Below are 20,337 nucleotides of genomic sequence, written 5' to 3' on the forward strand. Positions count from 1 at the left end.
ATCTGTTTTTTAGGGTAAACTCTTTGCACGACTTTGATTTGCTGCTAGAAAAATGTTCTATTAATTATTATTCTTTATTACACTGTAATTTGTACACACTATATCTATTGCCTTGATGTGTCAAGCATTACTGTGCTGTCTTGCGTGTTTTGCACTTCTTATGCACTTTATGCCACCCTGTGTATAATCGTGTAGTTTGTGCTGTCCATGTTCGTGGAGGAATGCTGTCACATTTTACTGTATCAGTTGTATATTGTCAAAATGATGGATAAGGCTACTCTTGACTTGACTCTCTTGAAAATGTTTCAGGGTGGTTAATGCTTCTTTCTCTCCACAAATGCGATCTGACCTACTGAGTTTTTCCAACATTTCTGATTTTTCTTTATGTTTATGGGGTGGTTCAATAAAAGATCCACAAGGTTATGACAGATTTGAGTTCGGTAGATAAGGAGAAATTATGCCAGTTAACTCATACTACAAAGGACCAGGGAACTCAAATTTGCTGTTTTGGCTTTAAGGAAATTAATAGATACGATTAAGGTAATCAAGCAGGAGAGTGGGACAGACTAAATTACAGTATGAGGAGCCAGTTATCAGTTGATTAGTCTCCTTTTATGTTGTAATGGCTTATGCCACAATGACTTACAGATAATGAATCCAAAATAAATTCCTCAACATCACTTTTCGGCAACTGTAGTCTTTCAGTCATGACTTCAATTAGGTATCGATGTGCTTGATCAAGTTTCAATTTTCTTTGCTCCCTAGCCTCTCTGTGTCTTGCCTAAAAATCAAAAGTAAAACAAAAAAATAGATTAAATCAATACACTTGTAAGGATACAAGGAAGAAGTCTTTAACCAATATCTCTTTTTCTTGAAGACATCCTGAACTATCATATGAGAACATCCAGAGGTCAGCAGGGAGAATAACAAATGACAAAAAAATCTTTGAACCAAGAACACAAGAATGTCCTTAGATGTAGTAAATTAAGGAACCTTCTTTGTACCAACGTATCCAGAACCTGCTTTGCATCTGAACCATAATGTGTTTCAATTGAAAACAAGAAAAAAAAAATAGAATTTGCAAATGACTTTAAGCAATTGATCAGCTATGTTTCAGAAACTGGAACAAGTGTCGTGGGATACTGAACTATAGAAAAGTAGCACTGAAGCTAAAAAGAAGAACCTACAAGAGTTGAGAGTCTGGTTTTGATGTATGATGATAAGAAATAAGAACAGGAGCAGGCTCTTAAGCCTGCTCCAGCATTCGATATGAACATGGCTGATCCGATATTCCTCACATCCACTTTCCTGCACTATCCCCATAGCCTATGATTCCGCTATTATCAAAAATTTCTTCCAGCCTTAAATATATCCAAGGATTCTGCCTCAATAGCTCTCTTAGGCAATTTCCAAAGACTTGCAACCTTCAAAGAAGAATTCCTCTTAATCTCTGTGTCTTAATTTGACACACCTCTATTTTGAGACTATGCCCTCTGGTCACAGACATTCCCAAGAGGGGAGACATCGTCTCAGCATTTATCCTGTCAAGCCCTTTCATAATCCTACACGCTTCAAAAGAGTTTATCTCTCATTCTTATAAATTCCAACAACTACGGTCCTACGGTCCCAAACTGTTTAACCTTTACTCATACGGCAACCCCTCCAACTGAGGATCAACTGGGGATAATCCTTTTGAACCTTCTCTGAACTACGTCAAACGTATGATACCTTTCCTGAATAGGGATTCGAAACTGCTCACAATACTCAAAACGAAGTCTCACCAGCATCTTGTACAGTTGCAGTAAGACTCCCTTACTCTTATATTCTAACACCCTTGAGATAAGGGTTAACATTCCATTAATTTTCCCAATTACTTGCTGCACCTGTGTGCTAACTTTCTGTAGACTAACGTGAGGGCTGCAGATGTTGAAAACCAGAGTTTAGATCAGAGTGGTGCTGAAAAAGCACAGCACGTAAGGCAGCATCTGAGGAGCAGGAAAATCGACGTTTCGGGCAAAAGTCTTTCACCAGGAGTGGAAGCAGGGAGCCTCCTGGGTGGAGAGATAAATGGGTTGGGTGGGGCTGGGGAGAAGGTTGCAAAGAGTACAATAGGTGAATGGGGGTGGGGATGGAGGTGATAGGTCAGAGAGGAGGGTGGGGGAAGGTAGCAAAGAGTACAATAGGTGAATGGGATGGAGATGAATGGTCAGAGGGGAGGGTGGAATGGATAGGTGGGAAGGAAGATTGGCAGGTAAGACAGATCATGAGGACAGTGCTGAGCTGGAAGGTTGGAACTGAGGTAAGGTGGAGGAAGGGGAAATGAGGAAACTGGTGGTCCACATTGATGCCCTGGGATTGAAATGTTCAAAGGCGGAAGATGAGGCATTCTTCCTCCAGGCATCGGGTGGTGAGATGCGGTGGTGGAGGAGGCCCAGGACCTACATGTCCCCGGCAGAGTGGGAGGGGGAGTTGAAATGTTGGGCCACGGGGCGGTGGGGTTGATTGGTGTGGGTGTCTCGGAGATGTTCCCTGAAGTGCTCTGCTAGGAGGCGTCCAGTTTCCCCAATGTAGAGGAGACTGCATCTGGAGCAACGATTACAATAAATGACATTGGTGGAAGTGCAGGTGAAAATGTGATGGTTGTGGAAGGCTCCACATCCCGCACCTCAAACCACACTCCTCCAACCGTAACAAGGACAGAACCTCCCTGGCAATTTCCACCCTTCCAACCTTCGCATTAACTGCATCATCTGCCGACATTTCCGCCACCTCCAAATGGACCCCACCACCAGGGATATATTTACATCCCCACCTCTTTCTGCTTTCCACAAAGACTGTTCCCTCCATGACTACCTGGTCAGGTCCACGCCTCTCAACAACCCACCCTGCCGTCCTGGCATCCTCCCCTGCCACCGCAGGAATTGCAAAACCTGTACCCATACCTCCTCCCTCACCTCCATCAAAGTTTCACCTGCACATCCACCAATATCATTTGTTGTATCCATTGCTCCCGATGTGGTCTCCTCTACATTGGGGAGACTAGACGCCTCCTCACAGAGCACTTCAGGGAACATCTCCGAGACACCCGCACCAATCAACCCCACCGCCCCTTGGCCCAACATTTCAACTCTGCCGAGGACATGCAGGTCCTGGGCCTCCTCCACCGCCACTCCCTCACCACCCGACGCCTGGAGGAAGAACCCCTCATCTTCCGCCTCAGAACACTTCAACCTCAGAGCATCAATGTGAACTTCACCAGTTTCCTCATTACCCCATCTCCCACCTTCCAGCTCAGCACTGTCCTCATGATCTGTCCTACCTGCCAATCTTCCTTCCCACCTATCCGCTCCACCATCCTCTCTGACCATTCACCACCAAGCTCACCCCCATTCACGTCTTTGCTACCTTCTCCCCAGCCTCACCCCGCCTATTTATCTCTCCACTCTGGAGGCTCCCTCCCTCCATTCCTGATTAAGGGCTTTTGCCCAATATGTCGATTTTCCTGCTTCTTGGATGCTACCTGACCTGCTGTGCTTTTCCAGCACCACTCAGACCTAAAAACTGCTTGCTTTCTGTGTTTCATGCAGAAGCACCAAATCCCTTTATTGCAGCTTTCTGCAGATTTTCCCCATTTAAATAAAACTCTATTCTTTTGTTCTCCTTTTCAAAATGAAGAGCTTTGCATTTTCCACATTATACTCCATTTGCCAATTTTATCGCCCATTTACTTCATCTATCAATGTCTCTCTGTAAACTGTTTGTATGCCTCTCATAACATGCCTTTCTATCTATTTTTGTGCTGGCAACAAATTTGGCTATTGCACATTCACATCCTTTGTCTAAGTCATTAACATATATTGTAAATAGCTGCACTCCCTGTACTGATTCCTGTTGAACCCCACTGGTTACAGAGTTACCAACTTGAAAAAGAACCCCTTATCCCCATTCACTGTTTCATGCCCATCAGCCAACCCTCTGTCCAAATCAATATATTATTCCTAATGCCACCGGTTCTTACGACCAAGCCGTTTATTAGTTACCTTGTCAAACATGGTCTGAAGGCCAAAATGTAACACTTGTACTGATTCCCCTCTATTCACTTCCTGGATAATTGATTACAATACGTTTTCCGCAATAAAAGTTCAGCTAATTGGCTGATAGAGATTTCTTTTTTGCCCCCCTCCCTTTTCGAATAGGGGTGTCATATTGCCAAATACTGGAGGATTGGAAAGCTGTCAAAGTCCAAGGAATTACAACCACTGCACCCACTGTGTAGAACATAGAACATAGAATAATACAGCACAGAACAGGCCCTTCGACCCACGATGTTGTGCCGAACATTTGTCCGAGCTTAAGCACCTATCCATGTACCTATCCAATTGCCGCTTAGAGGTCACCAATGATTCTGATTCTGTCACTCCCACAGGCAGCACATTCCATGTCCCCACCACTCTCTGGGTAAAGAACCTACCCCTGACATCCCCCCTATACCTTCCACCCTTCACCTTAAATTTATGTCCCCTTGTAACATTCTGTTGTACCTGGAGAAAAAGTCTCTGACTGTCTACTCTATCTATTCCCCTGATCATCTTATAAACCTCTATCAAGTCACCCCTCATCCTTTGCCGTTCCAATGAGAAAAGGCCTAGCACTCTCAACCTATCCTCGTATGACCTACGCTCCATTCCAGGCAACATCCTGGTAAATCTCCTCTGCACCCTCTCCAAAGCTCCACATCTTTCCTAAAATGAGGCGGCCAGAACTTCACAGAGTACTCCAAATTTGGCCTTACGAAGGTCCTGTACAGCTGCAACATCACCTCACTACACTTGGTACCCACCTTCATCAGGAAAGGTTGAGAGAATGAACTAGACACTCAAGAAGCAGTTACCTAAATTAATAATACAAACCAGACTCCCTTGGACTAAGTGTTTACCAAAGCCCTTTTGCGAGTGCGAACGGCTCCAAGGATATGGGGTTGTCCCCTTATGGGATATTGTTTGGCCTGCCCTATCTGGGAACGAAAGGGGAACTGCCAACCCTGGAGACTAAAGATCTGTTCTTAAAGAAGTATATACTGGGCTTGTCCTCCGCTTTGTCTTTTCTTAGGAGACAAGGATTACTGGCACAGACTCCGCCCCTTGAATTCGCCGTTCATCCCATCCAGTCATGAGATTGGGGCCTAATTAAGTCATGGACAGAAACTAAAATGCAACTGGATTGGGAGGGACCGTACCAGGCTCTTTTGACTACTGAATCGGTGATACGCATGGCGGAGAAAGGCTGGACTCACTACACCAGGATTAAAGGACCAGTGGAATCCTCAGTTAAGAAAGAAGTCTGGACAGCCGAATCAACGGAAGAACCACTGAAACTCAGACTCAAAAGACTTTAAGTAACTGATTTTTATGCGGATGCGGGATAGTTTCTTTTTGATATCTATATATTGTATTGCATGTTAAATCTCTCGGTCCTTCAATACTATTGTAGGATGCTGGGGATGCTTAGGGTTACCATATTAGCCTTCTTAGTATTGGGATTTTGTCAAACAATGTTGTCATCTCCATATTTGTTATTAACGGTTCCTGAGTCTGAATATCCGCAATTAATAAAGGTTGATGCATGCAGCCTAGTAAAATGCGCAGATGTAAAGTATCAGAGGGAGTATATTTCCTCCGAAATCCTTCTTAAGACCCTACTGGACACAAGGTATAGTTCACAAAAACCACCACCTGGCATCACTATCCATAGAGCCCCCTTTCGCCCAGCCCTAGACTGTCCTGACAAAAAGTGCCACCCAATATATCTCACCATCAAAAATACCTCCTCTGAAGACTCCTTTCCCCGTAAAATGGGTCTCGACTCCTTAGTAACGATTTAAAGATAGTAATGGAAGCCACTGGGAAGTGTTTTTTGGGCTGCTGTTTCTGGATAGTCGTAGGAAACGGAAAACGAGCCAAACAACTTGATAGTAAGATACAACATTTTGCCCCTCCCAACGGTGGTAAAAATTATAGAGGTGAAGGACTTGAAGCAGACCATCGAAATAGAAACTGGATACGGGACGCAAATGCCTGGGTTGAATGGGTAAAGTTCACTGTTAAAACTCTGAATAAAAGCAATTGCTATGCATGTGCCTCCGGTAGACCAGTTGCCCACATAGTCCCCTTTCCGCTCGGGTGGAACCGACACAGGAACAGCATGGAATGTATGATAGCCCTGTATCAGGATAAGACTGCATGGAATGATAGGAATTGTATATCCCTATCCCTAATGTTCCTTCCCTTGGAGAAGACAGATTTGAAAACTCTCCCCCATTTTTGACCACCGTCGGGAATCACACATTGTGTATAAGCCGACAGGGTACAAATTGGTCTAGAGACTTAGGGGAGCGGAGGTTATGCATAGAAACTCAGAATGACACCGAAACAGACAAAGGAGGGAACTATTCAGCACTCAGGGTTCCCCGGGTGGATCTCTGGTGGTACTGTGGAGGCAGAATATTGCGACCTACCCTACCTCCTGACTGGAGAGGGATATGTGCAATTGTGCAATTGGCAATCCCATTCACCTTGGCATTTGAGAAGGAGAAGGTGGTAGTAACAAAGAATGAGAGGAGTAAAAGGCCGTTATTAGATTCCTTTGATGATAGGATTTATCTCAACTCTATAGGAGTTCCTAGAGGGGTCCCTGATGAGTTCAAGGCCCGCAACCAGATTGCAGCAGGTTTTGAATTGGCCCTATTTTGATGGGTAACAGTCAACAAGAATGTGGATTGGATAAACTATATATTTTTTTACAACCAGCAAAGATTAATCAATTACACTAAAGATGCAGTCAAGAGTATTTCCGAGTAACTTGATGCAACCAGCAGAATGGCCTGGGAAAACAGACTGGCCTTAGATATGATCCTAGCCAAAAAATGGGGTGTATGTGTGATGTTAGGAGGTAGATGTTGTATGTTTATTCCAAATAATACAGCACCTGATGGGTCAATCTCTCGTGCCTTGTGAGGATTGACCACCTTGGCGGAAGAATTGGCTGAGAATTCAGGAGTGGACACATCATTCACGGGATGGCTGGAATCATGGTTTGGGAAGAGGAAAGGTGAGGTAGTCTCCATTCTCACCTCCCTGATAGTGGTAGCAGGGGTACTGGCAGCAATTGGCTGTTGTATCATACCTTGTGTATGAAGGTTAACCAGCGGCTAACTGAGATGGCCTTAGCAAAACAAATGCCTCTAAAAGGTAATCAGGCAGAGGAACTCAATCTCTTGAACAATGAGGGGATACTATAAATGAAGTCTCAGGGATGATGCTAGCGAACTGGAAGGCAACGTATGAGACAAATGCAGAGGACAACACTTAGTAGCCAAGAAAAAAAAGGGAGGATTGTAAGGTATAGGGTACAGAAGATACAGAATAAGGAAACAATACTAAACAATGAGATGCGAAAACAGGTAGAATTATCTATGACTAATAGGGCAGAGCAACCATGTAGCAGGATGTACCAGGTATAGGAAAACAGAGAAGCGAAAACAGTTGGAATTATCTATGACTAATAGGGCAGAGCGACCGTGTAGCAGGATGTACCAGTAACAGGAGAATAGTGTGCCAGTTGCAGAAGAGATCTGGCCAATGGATGGAATTTAGTTTGGCAGGATGATCGCACGAAGACAGCAATCTATGCAAGGATAGTCACATCTCAGAAATGAGATAAATAAGAGTAAGGGGCGACAGGCTTAGAGTAATGGGAGAAGTAAACAGAGGCAGAGAGAAGCTAGACAAAGATGGAGTGAAGCTAGAGCTTGTGATTGGTTACTTTTGCTGTAGCGCGTAGCCTATGGGGTGAAAGGGGAGGACCAAGAGACGCAGCTGAACAGCATAAATCAGAATGTAACCCTCAGATCGGGGTGCTTACTCGTTAGGCACCCGTTCTTGCAAGTAAGTATCAATAAAATTCGCTGCTTCAGAATTTAACTCAGACTGAAATTTATTAATATGTGAGTTTTGTTTCTCACATTTGCCAAGAAGTTTTCATACTTCTGGGCAAATCAGAGTCTGCCAACCCAGCGCTGTAACATACAATAAACGATTTTTTGCACGTTAGACAAAGAGTTGTTTACAGGTGTGTTAATTGACCAATTGCAGAATCGAGAGACCCACAGATCATCAATATGTGACTCCAGACCCACGGCAATGTAGATGACTCTCCCCTTCCCTCTGGGCAATTAGGGACAGGCAATGATTGCTGGCTATCCACTGACACCCACATCCTGTGAATTAATGCTGTTGAACATAGATTGTCTAAGGTCATCACCAATCAGATCAGGTCTGCTCTGAGATTGGTGATTCACCCCGAGCAAACTTGTACTGTAACGGACATGAAGATTTCTGAATGCCTTGTGCTCCTCAGGGCAACAGGGCAGGGCAGGGGCTGGACATCTGCCTCATCAACCTAGACAAGAAGGTCTGACAGGATTTCATACACCTACATGAGGGGTGTCATCACCAAAATGGAGAGGGAATCCCCATCTGGATGCAACTATTCTACACGGGCATCAGTCGTGCAGTTTCAATCAATGGATGAGAATCAGAAAGATTTCTAATCAGGTCCGCCACTGTCTCCTGTCTTGTTTGTGTGGTGTATAGCACCTTTAATCAAATCCATCAGGACGAATATGAGCCTGAGAAGGGTGGCTATTCTGAGCAATGGAGATCTGCAGGCCAAAGCCCCCTTGTAAATGGATGATGTCACTGTTTTGTGCCCATATCCAGTGTTAATGCGCAGACTCATGAGTGTCTGCAACCAGTTTCAACCGGCTTTGGAAGTCAAAGTAAATTCAGGCAAGAGCGAGGCCATGTCCTCTGGAAACTGGGCCAACCAATCCTTTATCCCTTCACCATTAGATTTGATTATCTGGAGGTGCTAGACACATGGTTTTGAGGGGCCAAAAATGTGCAAAAACCCAGGAGGGACACATCATCAAAGTGAAGCACAAACTGGGCAGAAACAAGCATCGCTCCCACACCATTGCGGGTAAAAACCTGATCAGATGTGAGATATGTTAGTGTTGCTGTATGTGGTGCAGGCCTGGCCTATTCCCCGAGTCTATGGCACCGCAGTCACCTGAACCATCTTCAACTTCATCTGAAAATCAAAGTTGGACTGTGTTCACAGGGACACTATGTATAAAGCTATTGAATGGGGGAGATAGGGGATTAAGATCATGCCCAACACCACCCTCATCCTGAAAGCCACCTTTGTGTGTGGCTGTATCAAGCTGTGAATAGACCCTCAGTACACAAACAAACAATACCACTACATACTGAGGTTCCACCTGTCCCAGGTGTTACAGGATAGGTCTGGCTTTGTTGCCATGGAACGCTTCAAATAGTTGGACCATTCCATGTCACCTGTCCCTTATGGAAAAATTTCCAAAGGAAAATACTTTCAACCACAAGTCCATCAGGTAGTGGTCAGCATGTAGTATCCTCAAGACCCTGCAAGAAAAGGAAAGGGTTGATCCTGCCAGCTGGTTCCCTGAGTAGATTGTCCAAGTCATTTGACAGAATGCATCATGGCCAGAACTTTCCTACAAGCACCAACACATAGCTTGGCTGGTGGCAAGAAGGGCACAACATGGGAGATTTTTCATGTAGGCCTGGACTCTGTGCCATCGCACTCTGCCCTTGAAGTAGCTGTAGGGGAAAACAGACTGTCATACATCTCCTTCTGGAATGTCAGTGTACAAAGAAGGTCTGGAGTGAAATGCAAGAGATGCAGAGCAGTATGGTGGCACAGTAGTTAGCACTGCTATCTCACAGCATCAAGGACCCAGGTTTAATTCCAGTCTGAGTTGAGTTTGCATGCTCTCCTCGTGTCTGTGTGGGTTTCTGCTAAGTGCTCAGGTTTTCTCCCATAGTCCAAAGACATGCAGGTTAGATGGATTGGTCATATTGAATTACTCAGTAGTGTCCAGGGATGTGCAGACTGGGTGAACTAACCATGGTAAGTGTGGGATTATGGGGATGGGGAGAGGGGTGTGTATGGGTGGGATGCACTTCACAGGGTTAGGTGCAGTCTCAATGGGTCAAATGGCCTCTATCTGCAGGAATTCTATGATCGAAGAATGGGCTTTGTCGACATTCATCCAAAGCAGCTCTATGACTCAGAACTCTGTGCCCTACAGTCTGTTTCCTGGAATGCATATTGAGACAAACATCAACCAAACTTGGAAATCCATCTACTCGGTGAAAGATGCTCTTTTGGTCGGTCTGAAACGTGTTGATCTTCCAATGCAACAAGTTGACTGCGACTCAGTGTTGCAGACCATCATACTACAAAGATCAAGGACTATATGCTGAGGTACGCATTAAAACCTGGAGCAGCCGTTGCCAAAATGCAATGACAAAAGACCATCATTTAAAGTCTTTCTGCTAAAGTACAATAGCAGCCCACCTAGTTGTCAGACCCCCTCATTGCCTCAAATGTCTTCAAATAATGTCCTACAGAAGTAAGTAGTTCCTTTGGTTTTTGCAACTGCAGGGAACGTTAGATTCCAATGTTTGTTTTTCTTGATATGCAAAAACTGTACAGAACTTCTTTTGTATTCATGTATGTATATATAGATTTTCTTTATGAATAAAGCATATTTTTGCAATAATTTTTTTAAAAGATAATACCTGCCAGAGGTCATATATGTCTACTGCTAACTAAAAAATACCTGTTTTTCTTTTATTGTCTCCTGCAAGGCCAGCATTCCGACAGTACTTCTACGCATCTTCCCCAATCTTTTCTCCATAGATAAACCAAATGAGTCAAACAGAATAGAGCCACTAACATGCGGTTGAATAGCTTCTTGACTCATTTTTCAAAGTCTGAAACACACAGAAAAGTTTAAATTTCACCCATGACTACATATTATTTAGTTATGAGTTTATTTTCTACAAACAAAATGGAGATGCTACTCAGCATCTATCCTAGGATCATTTCCTTCATTGTACTCTCTGAAGCAGCTTTACAGTTAAGTTCTATTCTATATAAACACACTTATCCAATTCCATGTTGAAAACTACAAAAAACATATCAATACCCTTTACAGGTTTTGCATTTCAGATTATTTACTACATTTTTCTCGTGGCCCTTCTTTGCTAATTACTTTAAAGCTGTGTAAACTGCTAATTTATATTCATTCAGTCAAAACAGTTTCTTCTTACATTAATGTACCGTATCTTTTCATAATTGTGACCATCACCAATAAATGTCTCCTTGAAAGACAAACATGCGATGCTGATTTCATAAAGGCTATATTTACTGATACCAGCACTACAGGGAGTGCACTCAAAACACATGCAGTCACAGTGCATGTGACATGGCTGCAAGCAATATTGCAGGTAGCTGCATGCATCAATAAAATGGGACCACCCATAATATTTAGCAAGGATATTTTAACAAGTGCAGCACTCTTAAAATATGGCAGCTTAAAAAAAAGTTAGTCAATGTACAGTGTCTTAAATATTGATCCAGAACCAGCAGTCATAGTCTAAGGATGTGGGATACACATTTGGGACCGAGATGAGGAGAAATTTCTTCACCAAGAAACTGGTGAGCCGGTGGAAGTCTCTGTCACAGAAAACAGTTGAGATAGAAATATTGAATGTTTTGAAGAATGCTGATATAGTTCTTAGGCTAAAGAGATCAAAGCAATGTGGTAAAAGCGGGAACAGGTTGCTAAGTGAGGTGATCAGCAGTGATCAAACTGAATTATGGAGCACACTCAAAAGGACCAGTTCCTATTTCCTACACTCCACTTCCTATTTTCGACGTTTCTTTCAGCCAAACTTAATATGATTAAGGGTTGTGGTTTTCACAGAACACTGAACTGAGAATAAAGTTTAATATCCAAGGATCAAGATTTGCTCACCAGCCAACACCCAAACCTTGGAATATAACAGAGATAACCCAAGAAGGACCAGGAGGCTGAAGTGTTAAACTCCAGAAGCGTTGAATTTATCAGCATGTCTTTCCCAAACTATGTCATCTTCATCTGCATAGTGTAGGAGACCAGTCCAGTTGGTGCTACAATCATGGCTGGCTGACATTTCTGGCCAGTGGTGTAATTCCTCACCAACTCTTGTTGAACTTAGTGGAAACTGCAGCATTTGGTCTATTCTCTATGAAAAACTGATTCTATTGTTTCCTGTCAACAAAGTCTTTTGCCCTGGGTGGTTTCAACAAACCTGTCATTTTATCATGAGCAGTACTGGAGATCTTTCAGTCAATGGATCACCAATTCCCTACAGTGTGGAAAGAGGTCATTCAGCTTATCAAATCTGCACTGACCCTGTGAAGAGGATCTCACCCAAACCTAACCCCCAACCCTATCCCCACATTTACCACACCTAATCTACCTAGCCTACACAATCCTGAACAATATGGGACAATTTACTGTGGCCAATCCAACTAACTTGCACAGCTTTGTACTGTGGGAGGAAACTGGAACAACAAGCAAAAAGACACAGGGACAATGTGCAAACTCGACACAGTCACCCAAGGTTGGAACCGAACCCTGGTGCTGTGAGGCAACACTGCTAACTATTGTGCCACCAATGCCAGAAACTTTCAGTCATTGAGTGGGTTGTGTTCTGCTGTGTTGTCTCAATCATTTGGATAATGATCCTTGCTCTCGAGTTACAGCTAAGGAAAGTTTTATTCAATGTCCAAACTTTTCTGCCAAACCCTCATTTGTGACTGGGTGATAAGAAGCTGATCAGATCCTTGATTTCTATTCTGCTTTATATAGTCCATAAACTCTTTGATATAAGATGTGGACCATTATCATTAACAAGTTGTTCCAGACAACTGAACCTTACAACTTTACAATGATTTTCTCTGAAGCTGTCATCTTGATGATGACAACTTCAGGGCATTCAATATGTGTGTGTTGAACACAATGAAAAACATTCATCATTCAAAAAAAGTCCACAGTGAACAATATAGATTGATTACCATGGCCTTTCTGACCATTCCATGGGTGTCATGCATTAATAGAAGTAGGTTGCAAATTCTTGCAAAAGCTGTACATATTCTCTTTTTCTCTACAATTTCAAAGTCAAGCTCTGGCCACTAAAAATAGCTTCTGGATATCTCTTTCATTCTTATAATACCACAATGAAAGTTGCTCAATTAGATGTATTGAAATGATGACTCTCATTCCTCAGAGGAGAAATCCTGCTTGTCTGGATTGTTATGAAGTTGAAGTTGTACCTTCAAGAGAGAGTGAATGTAGGCACCTATCATGTGACCGACAGCAATCAATGTGTACTGGAAAATTGAAAGATGTAACATTTGGATGTGAAGCAAATATTTGAGCTTGGTTGCTATGTTTTCACAACAGTGCAAATTTTACCAGTTTAAAATATGGTCCAAGATGCTAAAAACCGATTGAATTTGAATTTTACTGTTTTGACAACATTAAGCCAATGAGACGAACCGATGTTTTGGGGTATAAAAAGCAGGCATTTTGGACAGTTAGCCAGAGAAAGAACACCACCTGCCATTGTCATACAGACTGCCTGCAACCCTTTTCTCTGAAAGATACCTTTCTCATATGAAACATCTTTGCAGCACAAGACCGAAGATGACTCAGGGAGATCTACCAACAGAAGATCGACACTGGAGACGACAGCTGCAGTCTGGTTTTGAAAATTGATTAGCTGTAAATTTAATAGGTGAAAGGAGGCCCAGGAGTTGTAAATAGTTGTTGTTTAATTGCTCTCTTTTGGAGTTAAAGAATAAAATTGTTATTTTTTTCTTTAAATGGTGGAATTTGAGTAGTTCTCTGTCACTTATACTTGAACAGATTACAAGGCGAGGTGACCTCTTCTGTGTGTTTGGTTTAAAAAGCAGAAGGGTTTACCCCATGTTGTAACAGGAGAGTTCTAGCTTGTGTGTGACATTTGGCTTCAATTCTGGGGTTGTTCCTGTGATCTTGCTACTTTTGATAGTAATGGATCAATTCTGGTGTACTTACTTTATTTTGCCATTACTGAAATGATCTCTACATAAAATGTCTACATAGTACAGATTCATGGATGCTTGAAAGTGTAGTGATAGGTTGTCAGAATGGTGAAGGTGGCTTTCAGCATGCTTCCTTTTACCAGTTGGAGCACTGAGTATAGGAATTAGAATGTCTTGTTGCAGCTGTACAAGACATTGGTAAGGTCACATTTGGAGTACTGCATGCAGTTCTGGTCACCCTACTATACAAATGATATTATTAAACGAGAAAAGATCTACTAGGATGCTACCTGCATTGAAACATCTGATTTATAAGGATAGGCTGGATAGGTTGGGGTGTTTCTTTCCTGGAGCATAGAAAACTGAGGGGTTACCTTATAGAGGTCTATAAAATCATAAGGCAGAGAGCCAACAGCTTTTTCTAATGATCAAGGAGTCTAAAACTAGAGGGCACAGGTTTAAGGTGAGGGGAAGAAATACAAAATGGTCCAGAGGGGCAATTTTTTCACTTTACAGGGTGGTGAGTATCTGGAATGGACTGCCCGATGTTGTGGTAGAGGTGAGTACAATTTTGTCGTTTAAGAAACATTTGGATAGGTACATGGATGGAATAGGCATGGAGAGAAATCAATCAAAAGCAGACAAAAGTAACTAGATTAATTATGAAAACTGGGTGGCATGGACGTGTTGGGCCAAAGGGCCGGTTTCCATGCTGTAAACCTCCATGACTCTAAGAGCTGTTTGTAGCCAACGTACTTGTCAAAAATAATCTAGAGGAACTATAAGCATTCCCACAGAAGTCAGATTGCAATACCTAATTATGTATGTGTGAACTGATAGTAACAACACCCATCTCTGAATACAACTCACTGCTAGGGAAGGTATTCCTGTAAGAGGCCCAACTATCATTCCTGGCTAGATAGATATTGGTGGCATTGTCTAATGCCAAATATTATATATTCCTCTGGAGGTAGACTTGACTAAATTTAACTTTACTGAAAAGTTGACCTCCAGCTAGTCCAAACAATAGTTCATTGATTACATTCCTAAGGTGTAGCAATGGCCTAATAGTATTATCACTAGACTATTAATGAGACCTAGATAATGTTCTGGTTCAAATTCTGCCATGGCAGATGGTGGAATCTGAATTCAATAAAATGAGAAATTAAGGATCTAACAATGATCATGAAACCATTGTCAACTGTCAGAAAAACTCATCTGGTTTACTAATGTCCTTCACGAAAGGAAATCTGCTATCCTCACCTGATTTGGTCTACATGTGACTCCAGACCCACAGCAATGTGGTTGACCCTCGGTTGCCCTCTGAAATGGCCTAGCAAGCCATTCAGATGTACCAATCGCTAAGGAGGGTTTAAGCAATAGAGAGAGACTGAATAAGCTGAAGCTGTTTTCCCTGGAGCATTGGAGATTGAGGGGTGATCTTAGGGACATGGATAGGGTAAATAGAAAGGTCTTTTCCCTGGGGTAAGGGAGTCCAGAACTAGAGGGCACAAATTTAAGTTGAGAGGGGAAAGATTTAAAAGTGACCTAAGAGGCAACGTTTTCCCCACAGAGGTTTTGGTGTGTGTATGGAATGAGCTACCCAGAAGAAGAGGTGGACGCTGGTACAATTACAATCTTTGAACGGCATTTGGATGGCTATATATATAGGAAGGGTTTAGAGAGATATGGGCCAAGCGCTGGCAAATAGGACTAGATTAATTTTGGATATCTGGTCAGCATGGCGAGTTGGACCCAAAGGTCTGTTTCTATGCTGTATGTCTCTGTGACTCTGTAAATGAAACTGGATGGATCACCTGGCATCCTACCAGGCATGGAAAAGAAACAGCCCTTTCAACCCTGCAAAGTCCTCCTCACTAACATTTGGAGGAAAGTACCAAAATTCGGAGAGCTGTCTTACAGACTAGTCAAGCAACAGCCTGACACAGTCATACTCAATGAATCATTCTTTACATTCAAAGTCCCAAATATCACCATCACCATCACCATCCCAGGATATGTCCTGTCTCATTGGCATGACAGACTCAATGGAGGTGGCGGCACTGGTATACAATTGAGAAGGAGTTGCTCTGGCAGTCCTCAACATTTACTCTGGACCCCATGAAGTCTCATGGCTTCAGGTTAAATATGGCCAAGGAAACCATCTGTTGATTATTACATACCATCCTCCTTCAGCTGATGAGCCTGTACCCCTCCATTTTGAACAACACTTAGAGGAAGCACTGAGTATGGCAAGGGCACAAAGTGTACACTGGGTTAGGATTTGGAGATGCTGGTGTTGGACTGGGGTGTACAAAGTTAAAAATCACACAACACCAGGTTATAGTCCAACAGGTTTAATTGGAAGCACACTAGCTTTCGGAGTGTCGCTCCGAAAGCTAGTGTGCTTCCAATTAAACCTGTTGGACTATAACCTGGTGTTGTATGATTTTTAACTTTGTACACTGGGTTAGGGATTTCAATGTTCACCACCAAGAGTGGCTTGGCAGCAGAACTAATGATTGAGCTGGTCAGGTCCTAAATGCTATGAACTTGAAAGCGTGCATTGTCTCTAAGAGAGAGTGAAGGCTGTTTTGCACTGAGAGCTTGCAGGCGCATGTCATGTGACTGACTAGCAGTCTCAGAGTGTACTGGAAAATTGAAAATATGTAACATTTGGCTATGAAGCAATTAATCTGATTTTGGTGGCTATGTTTTCACAATAGTTTGAATTTAAACAATCTGTTTAAATTATGCACCAGGATACTAAAACCCAATCGAATTTGAATTGGACTGTTTTGACAACATCAGACCAATGAAACGATCTGGTGTTATGGGTATAAAAGAAGCCAGCATTTTGGAGAGTTAGCCAGAGAGAGAGAGAGAGAGAGAGAGAGAGAGAGAGAACGAGCGAGAACGAGCGAGAGAGCGAGCGAGAGAGAGAGAGAGAGACACACATACACACATTTAAAACATTCTCTACTAAAAGGTACCTTTTTCATATGAAACATCTTTGTAGCTAAAGACCAAAGACGACCCAGGAAGATCTACAGCTGAATGAAGACAGATGCCAATGACAATAGCCGCTGTCTGATTTTGAAAATTAAGTTGATGTAATTTTAATAGGGGCTTCTATTGGATCAGTATGTTGTTATAGAGTTGTAGGTAGATAACATACTTTTAAGAGAAAGGTGGCTTAGAGTTGTAAATAGTTGTTGTTTAATATTCACTTTTAGAGTTAATGAATACAATTGATTATTTTCTTTAAAGAGTGGAATTTGGAGAGTTTTCTGTCACTCATATTTTAAACAGATTATGAGGCAAGGCAAGCTTTTCTGTGTGTTTGGTTTAATTAGCAGAAGGGTTCACCACCATGTCGTAACAGTTTGAGGGCTTGGGTCTATGATTTGGACAAATTTAGACAGATCCAGTCTGAGATTTGGACAGATTTGAATAGATTTATGATATGAAAGATGCCAGCAAATTTAAACACTTGTCGATTAGTGCCCTAGATCTTTCAATAAAATGTAGGTGAGACAATTTGTTTAATTTTGATTACTTGTGGTTGGTTAAATGAAAGGTGAGAGAAATGGCTCTAAAAATTACTAAAGAGGTTCTGGGGTTTGAAGAAGATTCCCAAATTTGTCAAGAAAGTTTAGAAGGACAAAAAAAATCATACTTTTAGAGTTAGCAATGTGGTTAGATTTGGGTTTAACCAAGGACAAAAGTAAAGCTGAAACTGTAAGGGAGTTAGTCAAACACTTTGGTGTGTCAGAGAAACAGACAAGTGCAATAGTTAGAAAAACAAATTACAATTGATGAAAATGGAGTTAGAAGATAAACGTAGGGAGAGAGAAGAAAAGAGAGGAAAAAGAAAGCGAGAGAAAGTTCTTAGCTGAGCAAAGAGGAAGGAAAGAGAGAGAAAAGAAAGGGAGAGAAAAAGAGAAAAGAAAGAGAAGAGAGAATTTGAACTTCAGAAGTTGCAAATTAGTCACAAAAATCAAGTTAACAGGATGGAGGTGAAGAGAGAAGGTAGTGACATATACAAATATGTTAAAACACTACCACATTTTGATGAGAAAGATGTTGAAGTCTTTTTTATTTCATTTGAAAAATTGGCTAGGTAGATGGAGTGGTCAGAGAACTTCTGGTTAATGCTAGTTCACACTAAGCTGGTAGGCAGACCTAGTGTGGTATTTGCAGCGCTCTCTGATGAGGGGTCAAGGGATTATGAAGGTTCAAACAGGCTATTTTGAGTGTTTATGAATTGGTACCAAAAGCGTATAGACAGTGGTTCGGAAACAAAGAAGGAACTAGATCAAACATAATAATTGTGATAGATGGTTGCAGGCTAAGAGAGATTATTCTGCAAGTGAATTTTAAAAACCCACCTCACAAGATGATAAGAATTCATGTAGACGAACAGAAAGTTCAAGAAGTGAGAAGAGCAATAGAGATGGCAGATGAATATAAATTAGTGCATAAGGCAAAGTTTAACTTCCGGCAAGAATTTTATCCTGCGAGAGATGGAAATTGGGAGAAGGGAAGATCCTACACTACAAAACAGAGTAGAGAACACTGGTAATTGTTTAACACAGGTGAAAAAAGAAGCCCAAGAGGATGTAACGAAGGTTAAAGTCCTCAAGTGTTTCCACTGTAATGGAGTGGGACACAGAAAATTTCACTGCTGGTGGTTTAAGAACAGCACTGGAAAAAAGTGTTTTCACTGCCCAAAAGTGGGACACAAAGTCTCAGTACTGGTTGTTAAAGAAAGGCACTATGGAAAGAGATGTGGTAAAAGAATCTAAGGCAGTGGCATTAGTGAAAGCAATAAAGGAAACCCAAGAAACGTCGAAGAGCTGCAGGAGTGTGCACAGCCTAGGCAGGGGCTAGGTGTGGAGTTAGTGCCTGATCTCTATATAAGAATTCGCCTCTGCAGGTACAGTTTACTCAAAATGAACATGAAAGAGAGGGAAAGTCATAATTTTGAGAGATACAGGAACTAGTCAGACTCTACTAGTAAGAGATGGATGTATTTGTACTCTTTCGGCCTGCTCCCTGAAATAGTGGTAATTTTGATAATTTATGAGATAGATGGACAGACATTTGGCGTTCTTCTATGTACGATCAGGTTAGAGTGCAAACTCAAGACTGGGGAAGTAACAGTGGGAGTAACTGACAGTTCCAGGAATATAATTTGTTCTTGGGAACAATTTAGCAGGATCCAAGGTGGGAGTGACACCTTTGCTGTGGAGAAGCTCAAGGAAGACCAAAGAACTAGGAGTTAAAAGAAAAATACCCTGGAATTTTTCCAGGCTGCATAGTAACAAGATCCCATTATCATAAGTCACAGCATAAAGTGAAAACTAGTTAGCCGACACCCTGTTTGATGTAATGGTGCAGCAAAAACCTGAACAGGCAGAGGGTCAGGCAGAAGTGTTTAGTCCTTAAAGATTAATGGACTGACAACAGAAAGATGAGAACAATAAAAGATATATATGTGGATGCACACTCAGAAAAGGAGGCAGAGAATATTCCTGAGGGTTATTATCTGAAAGATAGAATCCTAAGTTAGTGCAGAGGAGAAATGAGTAGAAGTGCACCAGATTGTGTTGCTGGTAGCATACAGAAAGGGGTTATTACAGGTAACACATGAGGCAGGGGAGAGAGAGAGGGGGAGGGAGGGAGGGAGGGAGGGAGAGAGAGGGAGGGAGAGGGAGAGGGAGAGAGGGGGAGAGAGAGAGAGAGAGAGAGAGAGAGAAATAAACCTACACAGTTACTGCCTTTGCTGTTTGAATTCGTGTGTCGCTGGACATCGGACTGCATCTGGGAAAATTAACAAATATTGAAATTCACAACTAATCTTGGAGGAACTGTTGGGCGAAGTTCATAGCACAGGACAGATAAGTTAATTGTTGTTTTAAGTCTGTCCAGGAGAAAGGCTGCAGTAGTGAGGATAGTGGATTCTTTCTTGATTATATGTTTTTGGAGATAGGTCTAGAACATAGAATATAGAACATAGAACATAGAACAATACAGCACAGAACAGGCCCTTCGGCCCACGATGTTGTGCCGAACATTTGTCCTAGCTTAAGCACCCATCCATGTACCTATCCAATTGCCGCTTAAAGGTCACCAAAAATTCTGACTCTACCACTCCCACAAGCAGCGCATTCCATGCCCCCACCACTCTCTGGGTAAAGAATCCACCCCTGACATCTCCCCTGTACCTTCCACCCTTCACCTTAAATTTATGTCCCCTTGTAACACTCTGTTGTACCCGGGGAAAAAGTTTCTGATTGTCTACTCTATCTA

At 42.2% G+C, this 20,337-nt stretch overlaps 1 protein-coding gene across 1 annotated transcript in view; it reads right to left on the reverse strand.

Annotated features, from left to right (window-relative positions):
* LOC122540179 (dynein axonemal heavy chain 8-like) overlaps window positions 1-20,337 on the reverse strand; it is a 1,249,383-nt gene that overhangs the window by 1,209,190 nt on the left and 19,856 nt on the right. Inside the window, exons 2-3 of the mRNA XM_043675521.1 lie at window positions 10,727-10,880; window positions 647-781 (exon numbers count right to left, since the gene is read on the reverse strand). Of these exons, the coding sequence (XP_043531456.1) occupies window positions 647-781; window positions 10,727-10,783 (192 nt within the window). The 5' untranslated portion in view covers window positions 10,784-10,880. The remainder of the gene's footprint in view (window positions 1-646; window positions 782-10,726; window positions 10,881-20,337) is intronic.

This window comes from Chiloscyllium plagiosum, chromosome 3, assembly GCF_004010195.1.
Source record: "Chiloscyllium plagiosum isolate BGI_BamShark_2017 chromosome 3, ASM401019v2, whole genome shotgun sequence".
Taxonomy (NCBI): Eukaryota; Metazoa; Chordata; class Chondrichthyes; order Orectolobiformes; family Hemiscylliidae; genus Chiloscyllium; species Chiloscyllium plagiosum.